Source organism: Aristolochia californica, unplaced genomic scaffold (assembly GCF_029961685.1).
Source record: "Aristolochia californica isolate CCGP_79_NKW_82.1479 unplaced genomic scaffold, dmAriCali1.0.hap1 SCAF_2, whole genome shotgun sequence".
Lineage (NCBI taxonomy): Eukaryota > Viridiplantae > Streptophyta > Magnoliopsida > Piperales > Aristolochiaceae > Aristolochia > Aristolochia californica.
The window spans coordinates 41,845,305-41,861,615 of record NW_027181881.1 but is presented as its reverse complement, the minus strand read 5'-3'; the positions used below and the strand labels follow the sequence as shown (position 1 = coordinate 41,861,615).

General features: G+C 37.5%; 1 protein-coding gene across 1 annotated transcript; it reads left to right on the top strand.

Moving 5' to 3' along the window:
- Positions 1-12,196: 12,196 nt before the first annotated feature.
- Positions 12,197-15,094, top strand: LOC137956585 (beta-galactosidase 7-like). The gene is made up of 6 exons (XM_068804128.1): positions 12,197-12,364; positions 12,446-12,541; positions 12,635-12,814; positions 12,891-12,983; positions 13,073-14,616; positions 14,707-15,094. The coding sequence occupies exons 1-6, from the start codon at positions 12,197-12,199 to the stop codon at positions 15,092-15,094; spliced, it is 2,469 nt and encodes an 822-aa protein (XP_068660229.1).
- The last annotated feature ends 1,217 nt before the right edge of the window (positions 15,095-16,311 follow it).

Below are 16,311 nucleotides of genomic sequence, written 5' to 3'. Positions count from 1 at the left end.
TTTGGTATATTTCTGTTGACAGAGAAATATTCCTTCTTGTGTGCGATCAACCTCTAGACCAAGAAAGTGCTTGAGCTGGCCAAGTTCTTTCATCTGGAAACAAACTGATAGATTCTTCTTCGTCTGAAGAAGTTCTGCCTCATTATCACCAGTTAAGATCAAATCATCCCCATACACTAACACAATAGCTATTTTTCCTTCATTGGCTTTGACAACCAAGCTGGAGTCTGCAGGTGTTACAAAATAACCACTTCACGTTAAAAATTCAGCAATCTTACCATACCACGCCTTGGGTGCTTGTTTCAATCCGTAGAGTGTTTTTCGCAACTTGCAAATATGTTTAGGATGTTCTTGGCTCTGAAAACCCATCAGTTGAATCATGTAGATCTCCCGATCCAACTCTCCATGAAGAAAAGCATTCTTCACATCCATCTGCCACAAGTTCCAGTCTTTGTTGGCTACCAGTGCAAGTAGGACTCGTACGGTTGTAAGTTTTGCCACTAGACTAAACGTTTTATCATAGCCTAGTCCTTACTGTTGAGAGAAACCATGAGCTACCAATCGTGCCTTGTACCTCTCAATTGACCTATCTGAACGACGCTTGATCTTGTAGACCCACTTGCACGATATGGGTTTCACATTGGTTGCCTTTGGCACAAGATCCCAAGTCTGATTTTGCTCAAGTGCATCAATCTCTTCTTTCATAGCTGTCCTCCACTCAGAGTTCAGGGATGCTTCTTCAAAGGTCTCTGGTTCTATCAAACTTTCTTCTTTAGCGACGGCTGCATTGACGTATTTGGGATTTGACCTTCGTGTTCTTGTTGACCTTCGAAGTTGAAATTGTGGGATTGATTCTTCCATTTCACTGGGCTCACCTTCTACATGTGGTTGTTGATACATGCCAGTTTGCCAAGGGCTCTGAGTCACTTCTTGCTCAACATCATCATCATTTTGATCTTGGAGTAGCTGACATGACCTAACCGCATGTGCCATAGATCTCTTGTCTCATTTTTCCTTGTCTTATCTACATATACAGACTCTGCTGACATTACGTAGATTGACTCCAACCGTCGCCCCTCCATTATCGGTGTTTCTGAAATTTTGAGATCACAATACACCTTCACATCTCGGGGACCAAACAGAACATAGTTTCCTGATGACGTCAACTGAGCCACAGATAGCAAGTTTTTCTTCATTCCTGGGACATGATAAACATCTTGAAGTGATATCTGGTTGGAATTATACCGTGGTGTAAATATAGTCTTACCGATGTGAGCTATCAATAACCTTGAGTCGTTGGCTGTCACCACCACACGGTTTCCCTTGTACTCATACATGTTTTGCAACTCCTGTTTATCACCCGTCATATGATTTGAGCATCCCGAATCTACGATCCAATCATTCTTGTAGTCAATCCGTTCAGCCTTACCCTTCAGCAAACTTCTCCCATTTGTTTAGCTAAAACTTACTGCTAACAACTCAAGATAACTTTACCAAAACAAACAGCGGTCCCTAACCGTCCTGCTCTGATACCAATTGTTGAAGTACCTAGCCAATACATCCCAAAAGACTGGCCTGTTAGGAGCGGAAGCCTATCGTACTTAACCCAGGATGGGTCGAGTGTGAAATCTCAATAGGGCATAAGGTGGTAAAGATGGAGAGGAAGAAGAGATAGAGGAGTTTGTGTGGAATTATGAAATGAGAGGATCTTTTTCCTCGACTAGTCTATTTCTGTTTATAATGCAAATTATGACACTATTTACATCAATGCTCTTATGGCAACAAACGAAATAAATTATACATTTAGATCAAGAAACTAAATACCTAGTTTAGAAAATCTGAAGAAACAAAACATACAACTCTATTTTTCTACGGTTCCCTTCAATATGAAGAAATCATTGTAAGACGGTTCACGATCCGTCACTTAAGTGACCCATCCGTCGGACGGTTTTCCATTAATGGTGGTCGCCGGTTACGACCTTACAGTTTCATGTCGGTTTGGTGGTCTCCTTTGATGGAGAGGAGGTTATAAAAGGGGGTCTGGTCTAGCATAGGTATACTTGAATGTAACACTCGACGAGCCTCTACGACAGATGAGACATTCTGTTCTCTGGAGATGAAAGCCGAGAAGCTCTATTCGCAGGAAGTTGATGTCATGTCAGGAGGTATGATTTTGGTTTATGAAATTCATATATGGTTTCAAAATTTTATTTAAAGTATTCCTACATTTGGTATCAGAGCTCCCTTCTCTGATATGGAGTCATTTCTGTGGAGAGGAGCTCTCTGCGTACGCTGCGAGCGCCAGTGTTGTGGAGCCAACCGGCGCCTCGCTCAGCGCTGTGTAGGTCAGCGTCACTGTCGAACGACGGCGACCGCAGTCCGGCAAAGAGTGACGGTGGACGCTGAATATCCTCTCTGCGCATGGCTGGAGGTTGAAGACAACGTCCAGTGCACGTAAATAAATAAATAAAAATTGAAACTTAAATAAGAACGTTTCATTTAAATAACGAGTTGACTGAGCTGAGTTGACTCCTACCAGATGCGCAAGTCGGGCTAGATGAGTTGAGTGGATTGGGTTGCCTCGGACGGGCTGAGTCGTGGCAGGGTTGAATCATTTATGCTCGGCTGTTCCAAGTCGTTGATCTGACCCCACCCGCGAGCTGGCCGAATCGACTCGGTAGACAGAATAAAAATCCTACGCCTGCGGGGATTCGAACCCGCGTTCAGGACACGAGTAAAACTCTTTTGACCATTAGGCTGTCTGGTTGTATGTGTTTTCATCGGATACACATAAAATATAAATTAAAATTGTTGTAATCTATTTTTTATGCAATTTTAATAATTGTGCAAAAAAATATTTAGGTATTATACATACTTGAGTTTTTTTTTATGCATATTTTATGTTGACCTAAATATAAGGATTATTAATTGACATTCATTTTAGTCAATTATTTTTATGTCATATTTTATGTATACATTTGAATAATTGAGTAATTGCCACATCATTCTTAATTATGCAAATGTCTAGTGACATTAAGTTTAGTCACATAAAGTTAATGACATACAAAAATTGTGATTAATCATGGAGATATAATAATTTTACCCCATGGGGTAAATGTTATATTTATGTGATTAATTAGGATGGGAAAGAAATATTTTTAAAAAAGTAATAATTCTAGTTGCCCATAGGCCTAAAATATTCCTTTACAAACAAATTTCTAGTTCCATCATAAAAAGATATAAATCGCATCTGTGTTATAATCTATGCCCACAGGAAATATTACAATGACACGCTGATTTATTTTTTTAGATTATTTATATAGGTAAATATTCAAATTTTGGCTTCATTACATGTTTAGTAAGCTTCTTATCTACTTTTTGCAGCTCTTTAAACTTTATCTGTCCCAACCTTTGATTCCTCTATTGTTCCCCTAAGGGGGGGTTTGTCCACAATGAAGTGGAATGAATTCCCCCCACATAACCTAGTTCATTAGATAAATGGGTTAGTGTAGAATGAATTACTCTTCAAGTGAATTACATCACTTCATTCTCTCAGGCAAAAATCGGGGAATTTGGATTCACACCAATTTTGCGAATCAACCATTGAAGCGCGCGTTGTTCCTTCCCCCCATCCTTCGGCCAATTTTTTTTTCTCTTTCTCCCTCCCTCCCTCCGTCCCTCCCATCGGCCTACCTCCTGCTCGGCCTCCCTCTCCTCTCCCTCTCGTCCTCCATCGCAGAGTATGGGAGGTTGAGCCTCTATCGCAGAGCCTCTCGGCCTCCCTCTCTTCTCACTCTTGGCGTACCGTCGGAATGCCGCCTTTGTCGCCATGGCCCATTGGTCCGCCGCCGTCGCCGGTGCCCACTAGCCTGTCGCTAAGGAAGACGATGCGCGCCGTGAGGAAGACGATGGTTTAATTTTTGCTAAGTTAGGAAAAATTACACCATCATCATTAGAATAATAATTTATAATTTTTATTTATAAAATAATTATAATTATTATATTAAATTAGTCATTTAATAGTCACAATTAAAATATTTTTAAAATAAATATTTGATAAATTATTTTAGTTTAATTATCCTATTGCTATAATTAATTAAACCAATGGTTTTAAAGTTTTTTACAATATATTATTAATTAATAATACATAAAAATATATATTATGTTATTGATAAATATATATTTATTTATTATATTAATTTTTCATTACTTTATTAAATTAGTGGGTTTTAATGTTAAAACATATCTTATGCTAGTAAAAAATAATTTATTTATTTATTATATTCACTTATGTTATTTTATTTATTTATGTTTAATAATTTATTCTAGTCACACATCATTATTGTATTAATTTATAATAAAATATAATCAATAAGTAATATAATATAATTTTTCATTAATTAGGATATTAATATATTCTAATAATACACATTAAATCACTTATAAATATAGTAACCATGTTTATTTTGGTTAATTATCTGTTTAGATATATGTTCTATTTAGTATATTATAAAATGTTAATCATTCTCTTATTTATATCATACTTTTCATTTGGGAGCACTAATGCTAGAATATGTTTTCCAGTGCACTTAAACTTGTCTACACTAACACCCAAGGATGAGTTGAAGTTGAATCAATTAATTGAAGTTCAATTCAATTCTTCACTTCAATTAAAGTTCAAAGTAGACTAACCCCCCCCCCCCCCCCCCCCCCAAATGGAGAAAATTATATTGAGTGGAAGGAGAAACTTCTCCTATTATTAGGGTGCATGAATCTTGACTTGGCACTTAGAGTGGATGAACCTCCGAAACCCACGGAATCCAATACCCAAATTGGGAAAACATCATTTGAACTTTGGGAGCGATCTAATCGATTAAGTTTGATGTTTATTAAGTCTCATATTGCGAAGAGTATTCGTGGATCTATTCCTGAATGTGCCAAAGCCAAGGAATATCTTCAAGCTATTTAGGAACAATTTGAAAATTCCGATAAGGCATTAGCGAACACCCTGATACCCCAAATATGTTCCTTAGTGTGTTTTGAATCTAATATTACTCATGCTTCTTATAACACTTGGTGGATTGATTCTCGTACTACAATCCATGTTGCCAACATCATGCAGGGTCTCTTGAACCAACGAAAATTGACGCCAAGTGAATGCTCCATCTATTCAGGAAACAAGATAGGTTCACATGTAGAGGCGGTTGGAACTTTCAGACTTGTCCTAAAGTCCGGCTTTGTCTTAGACCTTGAAAGGACATTTTATGTTCTATCTTTTTCTAGAAACATTTTCTCAGTTTCCAAACTTTTACCCTTTGGATTCAATTTTAATTTCCTTGGAAATTCCCTTCATTTGTATAAAGACCATTTTCTTGTCGAAATGGCATTTTGGAAGAAGGATTATTCAAACTTCTTTAAACCCTACATTTGATTGCAGTCTTACTACTGTGCATGGTATTAATGTTGGCATTAAGAGAAATATTCTAAATGAGAAATCCTCCATGTTATGGCATAGGAGATTAGGTCATATCTCCATTGATAGAATTAAAAGATTAGTTAATGATGGAGTCCTTGAGGCTCTTGATTTTATTGATTTTAGTACATGTGTGGATTGCATTAAAGGAAAGCAAACCAAAAAGTACAAGAAAGGTGCCTAGAGGACTTCTGATGTCTTAGAAATCATACACACTAATATTTTAGGTCCTTATGATCCATGTTTCAATGGTCAGATGTATTTCATTACCTGTATTGATGACCATACACAATATATGCATATCTATCTGCTTTATGATAGAAGTGAAGCATTAGATGCTTTTGAGGTCTATAAAGCAAAAGTAGAGAAACAATTAAGTAAACAAATCAAAATCGTGAGGTCAGATAGAGGTGGTGAATATTATGGAAGGTACACTAAAAAAGGACAATTGCCTGGTCCTTTAAGGCATGTACATGTTTGGGGTTGTCCAGTTGAAGTTCGGCTTTACAATCCACATGAGACAAAGTTAGACTTTAGAACAGTCAGTGGACATTTCATTGGCTATGTAGAAAAGGCCAAGGGATATAGATTTTACTGTCCATCTCGTTCGACAAGAATTGTCGAATCTAAGAATGCAAGGTTCCTTGAGAATGATGAGATTAGTGGGAGTAGCCAACCTCGAAATTTAGTTTTTGAGGAGCATACAAGTACTTCACCTGCTTTTACAACTTCAGATAGATTGGTTGTTGTTCATAAAAATCATCAGGATTCAATTATTCAAGTACAACCAATAGTTGAAGACCCATCTCATCGCGAGGATACTCCTATAGATCATGTTATTCAACATTCTCAACTTGAAAATGTTAAAGTACCATTAAGAAGATCTTCAAGAGTTAGGAAACCTGCAATTCTTCAGATTATGAAGTGTACTTTCAAGAATTTGACATAGACATTTGTGCTAAAAATGATCCTATTACATTTCACAGAAGCCTCTTGTCAGTGGTATTTAAAATTTCATGATGTTATTTCTTCATTTGGGTTTACGAATAATATCATGGAGCAATGTATATACCATAAGGTCAGTGGGTACAAAATAATTTTCTTAGTACTATATGTAGATGATATTCTACTTGCTTCAAGTGATTTAGGATTACTTCATGAGCTCAAACGATTTCTCTCATTGAAATTTGATATGAAGGATATGGGTGAAGTTGCTTATGTCATAGGCATAAATATTGATAGAGACAGATCCCAAGGGATATTAAGATTGTCTCAAGAAGCCTATATCAACAAAATTCTATAGAGATATCGTATGAATAATAGCTCATTTGGTGTTGCTCCTATTGTCAAAGGTGACAAATTAAGTTTGGAACAACGTCCACGAAATAATTTAGAGAGGGAACAAATGAAAAATATTCCATATGCTTCCGCAGTTGGGAGTTTAATGTATGCTCAGGTTTGCACAAGACCTACATAACATATGCAGTGGGAATGTTGGGCAAATATCAAAGTAATCCCGATTTGGACCATTGGAAAGCTGCAAAGAATGTCATGTGATACCTTCATAGGACTAAAGACTACATGCATACGTACAGACGATCTGATCATCTAGAAGTGATTGGATATTTAGACTCTGATTTTGCTAGCTGCCTTGATTCGAGAAAGTTGACATCGGGATATGTCTTCTTATTAGCTGGAGGGGTCATTTCTTGGAGAAGTGCAAAACAATCTTTGATTGCTACTTCTACCACAAAAGCAGAGTTTGTTGACACCATTTCTAAGCCATTAAGGATTTATTGTGACAATTCCACAATAGTGTTTTTGGCCAAGAATAATAAGAGCGGAAGTCGTAGTAAACATATTGACATAAAGTTTTTAGCTATTTGAGAACATGTCAAAGCAAACAAGGTAGTTGTGGAACACATCAATACCAGATTAATGATCAATGATTCGTTCACAAAAGGTCTACCACCTGCTGTTTATAAGGGACATGTTGAACATATGAGACTCAGTTCTCGTAAGTAATTTCTGTAATTGAGATTCTCTTTATGTTTGCATCGCAATTTTTGTCAATGAAAAACTCCATTGAGTTCATTTGTGTCTTCTCTTTTTTGGTTGTATACATAAAATTTAGAGAATGACAATATAAGATGATCTTGAATGAGCATTATGCAAGTTCATTCATAAAGAAATGTGACACATAAGGTTCTCCTTCAAAGGAGACAGTTGCATTGTAATATGTGGAAGGTAATACTTACTCAAAAGGACTTACTGTCACGATTCATGTAATTTAATCTTATTTGTTTGAGTATAAGGATATGTTATGGTCCTGGGTTAAGTACCTATGTCTTCCGCTCCTAACAGGCCGGTCCTTTGGGTAGTATTGACTAGATGTTCAACATTTGGTATCAGAGCAGGAGCTATATCGCGAGTTTGAATCCCCGCGGCGTGAGTCCTGAGCGGCGAGAGTCCTGAACGGAGGAGGCGACCTAACAAAAACTAGAGTGGGTCATCGCTAGAGTGGGCCGTCGCTAGAGTGTGGCTGCCGCTAGAGTGTGGCTGCCACTAGAGTGTGGCCGCCATGGTCGTTGACTCGTGAAGGTGGGTGTGATGTTATGGTCTTGGGTTAAGTACCTATGTCTTTCGCTCCTAACAGGCCGGTCTTTTGGGTAATATTGGCTAGGTGTTCAACATTTGGTATCAGAGCAGGCGCTCCGTCGCGAGTTTGAATCCCAGCGGCGTGAGTCTTGAGCGGAGGGGGTGACCTAGCAGAAACTAGAGTTAGTCGTCGCTAGAGTGTGGCCGTCGTGGTCGTCGGCTCGTGAAGGTGGGTGTGATGTTATGGTCCTGGGTTAAGTACCTATGTCTTCTGCTCCTAACAGGCCGATCTTTTTGGTAGTATTGGCTAGGTGCTCAACAGGATATTATATCTATGAAAAACATTCATGAAGATGTATCAATGATACACATTAAGTAGACGTATGGGTCAAGTGGGAGAATGTAAGACTGTTCACGAACCGTCACCTAGACGGTTCACGATCCGTCACTTAAGTGACCCATCCGTCGGACAATTTTCCATTGATGGTGGTCACCGGTTACGATCTTACGGTTTCCCGTCGGTTTGGTGGTCTCCTTTGATGGAGAGGAGGCTATAAAATGGGGTCTAGTCTAGCAGAGGTATACCTGAACGTAACCATCGACGAGCCTCTACGATAGACAAGACATTTTGTCGGAGACGAAAGCCGAGAAGCTCTGTTCGTCGGAAGTTGACGCCATGTGAGGAGTTACGATTTTGGCTTATGAATTTCATATATGGTTTTGAAATTCTATTTAAAGTATTCCTACAATCATATCTAGGATTTAGAAGAAAATTCAAATGGCTTCTTGCATAAGGCTTTGGTGAAGATATTGCCAAGCTGCTCTTTAAATCAAACATGATCACTGACGATTTTCTCACTCATAAATGCATCCTGAATTAAAAAAAATAGTTATTTTTGTGCTTAATTATCTCATGAAAAATTGGATCGGTACCCGATTATCACATTGCATCAACATATAACTAAACTAATTGAAATCCAAATTCAGCAAATAAAGACATAGCCCACATAAGTTTGCATGTTGTATAGGCTATTGCTTTGTATTCTATATTAAGACTAGATTTGGTAATAGTAATTTGCTTCTTATTTTGTCATGTAACCAAGTTACCTCCTAAAAATGTACAAATCCAATTGTAGACCTTATATCACTTTAGAGCCACCATAACCAGCACATGAAAACCCAACGTTTTTTAGATGTTTATTGTTTTATATAGGAGAACCTTAATCGGCACTCCTTTCAAGTATTCAAAATTTGGTGTACAACATAAATATATATTCCTCAAGTTCTCGATGAATTGACTCACAATGGTGTACAACATCAATATGTATTTCCACAAGTTCTCCATGAATTGATCACAATAGTAATATCAAATATAATATCAAATCTATGATAATAGCATAAATTAACTTGCCTACTAATAGGTGATACGGAGTTCTATCCTTCAGTGGTCGGCAGGCTTCATCATATAAATTTTCCTCAAGTTCTCGATGAATTGACTCACAATGGCGTACAACATCAATATGTATTTCCACAAGTTCTCCATGAATTGATCACAATAGTAATATCAAATATAATATCAAATCTATGATAATAGCATAAATTAACTTGCCTAGTAATAGGTGATATGGAGTTCTATCCTTCAGGTGTCGGCTGGCTTCATCATATAAATTTGTCATTGACATCTGAATATACATTTGCTCCACACTTAGAATACCAGTTTCAATAAGCAAATAATTAGTTATATAATTTTTCTTGAGGGAGAACAATACCTAACTTTTTCATTGCAAAGTCAACACCAAGAAAGTAGTTGAGGTGTTTGATGACTATAGTTTGGAATGGCTTTTTAGATGTCTCTTAAGACCCCTCAATACCCTTGTATGTCATATCCTAGAACAATGTTTTTATCATCTACACACACAATGAGCATAACAATTTTTTATTAACTTTATGAATGAATACAAAATTATCTAATTGAGGAGTTCCTAACAAAGCCAAATGCCATTACAATTGCGCTAAAAATTTTAAATCAAACTCTACGACTTTGATTAAGCCAAATAGGGCTTTCTTATGATGACATGCCTTGCTTGCCTATAATAGGAGTCAAAAGAAGGCATCCAAGTCAAATGTCAGTCTTCTGTGTCATTAATGCTACATAAGTAAGACACCTGAACAAGCAAATCAACAAATCACTCAACACAACCAACTCATCATAGAGTACACCAAATATTCTCTCCAACATAGGATCACTCAAGTTTATGACCAGATTTTTTCTTACAATCACTAAAGTGATGTTGAGAAAACATGTATGTGAGTTGTAAATTGTTAATCAATTAATAAGATTTGGATTTCAAAATTCTAGTTCAAAATATCAAATCCTAATCTCTCAATATGGTCTCTAAAACTCATGGTTATTTCATCTCATAGGGAAACTATTTGTCAACATTTCTCTCTAATTGGTTCTTCTCTCCAAACGATGTTTTTTTCTCTTACTCCTCTTGACACAAACAAGTTTCTATCTCTCCCTTCTTTCCCAAGCAACAATGCCATTAATCCCTCCATTTCTTTTTCATCCATCTCTATAATGTTCGATACAACATTGAGCTTAGTCTAACTTAATAAATTATAAAAATGTAAAAATTATACAAAACTAGTAAAAAACGTATACACCATATGTGGGAGGATTTGGAGGTAGCTGGCTTTGAGTTTGCATTTGTTGAAAGAACCAATACATCTTCTCCTCTATGTTTTTTTACCTTATTTTTGTACTCATTGTGTAGAGTATTCAGTTGCTCTTGAGTTTGGGACAACACCTCTTTATTTTCCCACAACTCCTCTATATGTGTAGTCGATTGAGACAAAGATGGTTATGTCATCCTAAGTATAGGCGGTTGAGCAAAACCCAACTCCTTAACATATCCAGATCTAACTCCACAAACTCGACATTCAATGGCACACTCATCAACCTGTTGACCAACCTCTTATGTTTCTCGTACCAACCCCTGCATATTCTCTAGTGAAAAACAACATACGAAAGTTATAATAATTTTTCTTAAATTAAATCTATCATCTATAAGAAAGATAAAATTATATAAAAGGTAATAAAAAAAATTGTTATGCTCATTGTGTATGTAGATGATAAAAATATTGTTCTAGGGTATGACATACAAGGGTATTGAGGGGTCTTAAGAGAGAGAGAGAGAGAGAGAGAGACACACACACACATATATATATATATATATATTTGTGTTTAAAATTTTGAACTTTTAAAATTATTTTTTAATACACGAAAAAATAAAAATATAAAGATATAAAAATAAAAATAATTCTCAATGAAATAATTTTTTTAAATATTAATTAAAATGATTCTTTGAGAAATTATTTTTAAAATTATAAAATAATTAAAATATTTTTATGAGCGAGAATTATTTTTTAATATTGATTAAAACTAATGTTCTAGGCGAAAAATTATTAAATTATAAGAAAATAAAATTTGCAGGGAATTAAGTTTAAAATTAATTAGAAATAATTCTTGATGAAAAATTCTACTAACTAATTTTATAAAAAAACAATTAAATTAATTATCGACAAAATAATTTTGATAAGAAATTCTTTATTATTGTCAGTGATAATTGTTTTCACTTAAAATAATTTTTGTCAGGTTACTCTCGGCAAAAAAAAAAAATTGTTGAAAAATACCTTTCTTAGAGGAAAATTCATTTTCTCGAAGAAAAATATTGCTGAGAAAAGTCAAATTTCCTGGAGGAAGTCGGTAATAATCAACAACGAGGAAAGTTGGGTGCCATTGTTGGTCCAGGAAGAAGAACAAACTTCTAAGGTTTGGCAATTCCAGCTAAGAAACACTATATCTAGGGTACGTAAGCAAACAAACTTTCAAACAGATTTACCACGTTATAGGCCAACAAAATATTGCAAGGTCATAGTGCTGACTCTTTCCTTCAGCAACGGAAATAAGCTAAATTGGAGGCTAAGTATGTGCCTATAAGTACACACCCCTTGGCATTGGAGCTTCTCGTTCCTTTCTCTTTCTCTCTCTCTCTATCTCTCTTTTTTTCTTTTTTTCTTTTTTCTTTTTTCTTTTCATCTGATAAGGAGAAGGGTAAGATGATGGGAATCAAAACTCAAAATCTCCTTCTCATATTACTAGTAGGTTTTTGTTTTTCCTCTCTGTCGTTGGCAACGGATGTTTCCTCTGACGGTAGAGCTATTATAATAAATGGAGAAAGGCGAATTCTTCTCTCTGGGTCCATTCATTACCCAAGAAGCACTGCTGAGGTGAGATATCTTCACCATGTTTCTGGTTTTACGGAAGAAACTTGTTAAAGTCGTATATGCTAAATAGTTTTTGTGTGTCAGATGTGGCCTGATCTAATCCAGAAGGCAAAGGAAGGCGGTCTCGATACAATTGAAACGTATGTGTTCTGGGACGTGCATGAACCCCGCTATCGTGAGGCATGTTATATCTCATCGATCTTATTGGTGTTTGAATGTATTATACTTTCAGTCTGAGATACGTTCTGATTTCTTTTCCATGTTCTATAACAGTATAATTTCGAAGGAAATTTGGACCTTATCCGCTTTTTAAAGAATATCCAAGAAGCCGGGTTATATGCGGTTTTGCGAATTGGTCCTTACGTATGTGCCGAATGGAGCTACGGAGGATTTCCTCGGTGGCTGCATCAGATGAAAGGGATTGAGCTGAGGACGGACAATGAAATTTATAAGGTCTTTTTGATTTCTCAGTATAAGCTAATTGGTTCTTGTTCTAGTTTCTTTCTTAAACCAGTAAATTTCTTTGCAGAATGAGATGCAAAATTTCACCACATTGATTGTAGACATGGTGAAGAAGGAAAACCTTTTGGCACCGCAAGGGGGCCCTATCATCATCACACAGGTCCGTTTATAATTCCCACCTCTGCTTCCGTTCTCTTCCTCTCATGACTCTCTGCCTACTATCTAATTCCTTTTAATTGCGTTTGACAGATTGAGAATGAGTTTGGAAATGTTGCTGATCGCTACGGAGAAAAAGGAAAGGCCTACATCAAATGGTGTGCAAAAATGGCGGAATCCCTTGACGTTGGTGTGCCCTGGATCATGTGCCAACAAGGAGATGCTCCTCCACCGATGATCAACACTTGCAATGGTTTCTACTGCCACAAATTCCAGCCTACTAATCCCAACACACCAAAGATGTGGACGGAGAACTGGACTGGGTGGTTCAAAGCATGGGGAGGAAGCAATCCTACCCGACCAGCAGAGGATGTTGCTTATGCAGTTGCTCGATTCTTTGAAAGTGGGGGAACCTTCCAAAACTATTACATGTATCACGGAGGAACCAACTTTGGACGTACTTCTGGAGGTCCATACATCACAACATCCTATGACTACGATGCACCTCTGGATGAATACGGGAATTTGAGACAGCCCAAATGGGGTCATCTCAAGCAACTCCATTCTGCCCTCAAATCCATGGAGAAGCTTCTCACCCAGGGGGCGGCTTCAAGAATAGATTTACAAGCTGACGCTTGGGTTACAAAATACACTACTAATGGAACTTCGGGCTGCTTCGTGGTTAATAAGAACACTGGCGATCTTGAAGTCACATTCGAAGGAAACAAGTACCATGTACCTGGGTGGTCTGTCAGCATCCTCCTCGACTGCAAAAACGAGGCTTACAACACTGCAAAAGTCACTACACAGAGGTCCTTAATGGTGAAGAAGCCGATCACAGACTCCCAGCAGTTAACATGGCAGTGGTGGGGCGAGAGAACTAAGGACGTCCTCCAAGGAAAAGGCGCATTCACCACAAAGAGTTTAGGTGAACAGCTCATGATAACCGGGGATTCTAGCGATTATTTGTGGTACATGGCTAGGATTCCATTTAGTAAGGAAAGCATCAAGCACAACAGGGAATTCACTTTGAGGGTGAACACAACTGGTCATGTTCTTCATGCTTTCTTCAACAAAAAATATGTGGGAACCAAGTATGGAACTGGTGGCAATTACAAGTTTGTATTTGAGGCACCAGTTCACCTAAAACCAAAAGCAAATGTCATCACTCTGCTCAGCGCAACGGTCGGCCTTGCCAACTACGGAGCCTTCTTCGATCTGTCTCCCACTGGAATCATCGGTGGTCCAGTTCAGTTGATCGGAGATGGCAACGGGCAGGGAAATGTTACCTATGACTTGTCATCATACTTGTGGTCATACCGGGTTGGTGTGCACGGAGAGAATAAGAAGATCTACTCCGATGACTCTCCGCTAGCCTCTAGTTGGCGTTCAGACTACCTTCCCATTAATAAGAGGTTGGCATGGTACAAGACTACTTTCAGTCTTCCGCAAGGAGAAGAACCAGTCGTTGTGGACTTGCAAGGTATGAGCAAGGGACAAGCGTGGATCAACGGACAAAGCATTGGGCGATACTGGGCTAACTTCACAGCTAATTCGGACTGTGGTGGATGTGATTACAGAGGAGAGTACAAACCAGAAAAATGTCGGACCGATTGTGGTGTCCCAACACAAAGATGGTATTTATTTACATCAAGCATTTATCATTTATTCCCCTCCTCTCGCTTACTTCGATATTTAACTTATCCTCCATCTTATTCTCGTAACAGGTATCATGTGCCCAGATCATTCCTCAACTCAGGAACCAACACCTTGGTCTTGTTTGAGGAAATGGGTGGCAATCCTTCAGCTATCAACTTCCAAACTGTTGCAGTGGGAACTGCATGCGCTTCTGTGCCTGAAGGTGGCAAATTGGAGCTCTCATGCCAAGGCTCTCGAACCATCTCTGGCATCCAATTCGCGAGCTTTGGAGATGCAAAGGGTACATGTGGATCCTTACAGAAGGGAACCTGTGATACGGATACCGCTTTGACTGCTGTAAAGGAAGCCTGCTTGGGGAAATCGAACTGCTCCATCGACGTGAATGACAGCGTGTTGGGATCCAGCGGTTGTGCGACCGCCATCGCTAAAAAACTAGTAGTGCAGGCCACATGCTAGATCCGATGATTCATGGACGATAATATGCTATAATATCTATCTTGACTCGAAAGTCATCTAGAACATGGATGTAAGGTGATGGCTCATCATTGTTTGCGGTGTTATTGGTTTAATGAATGGAAACAGACTTTTTCTCCACTCTCAATCTCTTATAAGCTAAAACTCATGATTTAGCGTTCACGTATTTTCTTCTTGATTGCTCAGAGCTGAAAATTTCCAATTGTGAGTTGTTACCACCAAATCCGGTGGTCAAATTCTCAGTAGGTTGAGAGGGAAGTATTAGGGTTTAAGGTGGTAAAGATGGAGAGGAAGAAGAGATAGAGGAGTTGGTGTGGAATTATGAAATGAAAGGATCGAGGAAGAAGTTCTTCTTCCTCAACTAGTCTCTTTCTGTTTATAATGCAAATTATGACACTATTTACATCAATGCTCTTACGGCAACAAACGAAATAAATTATACATTTAGATCAAGAAACTAAATTCCTAGTTTGGAAAATCTAAAGAAACAAAACATACTATATTTTTCTACAATTCCCGTCAATCTGAAGAATACATATCTAGGAGTTAGAAGGAAATTCAAATGGCTTCTTGCATAAGGCTTTGGTGAAGATAAAGCTGCTCTTTATATCAAACATGATCACTCACGATTTTCTCACTCATAAATGCATCCTGAATAAAAAAATAGGCATTTTTGTGCTTAATTATCTCGTGAAAGATTGGATCGGTGCCCAATTATAACATTGCATCAACATATAACTAATCTAATGGAAATCCAAATTCAAAAAATAAAGACATAGCCCACATCACTTTGCATGTTGTATAGGCTATTGCTTGGTATTCTATATTAACACTAGATTTGGTAATAGTAATTTGCATCTTACTTTTCCATGTAACCAAGTTACTTCCTAAAAATGTACAATTCCAATTGTAGACCTTATATCACTTTAGAGCCAGCATAATCGGCACATGAAAACCCAACTTTTTTTAGATGTCTATTTTTTTTATATAGGAGAACCTTTCTCAGCATTCCTTTCAAGTATTCAGAATTTGGTGTGCAACATCAATATATTTTCCTCATGTTCTCCATGAATTGACTCACAATGGTGTACAACATCAATATGTACTTCCACAAGTTCTCCATGAATTGACTCACATTAGTAATATCAAATATAATATCAAATATATGATAATAGCATAAATTAACTTGCCTACTAATA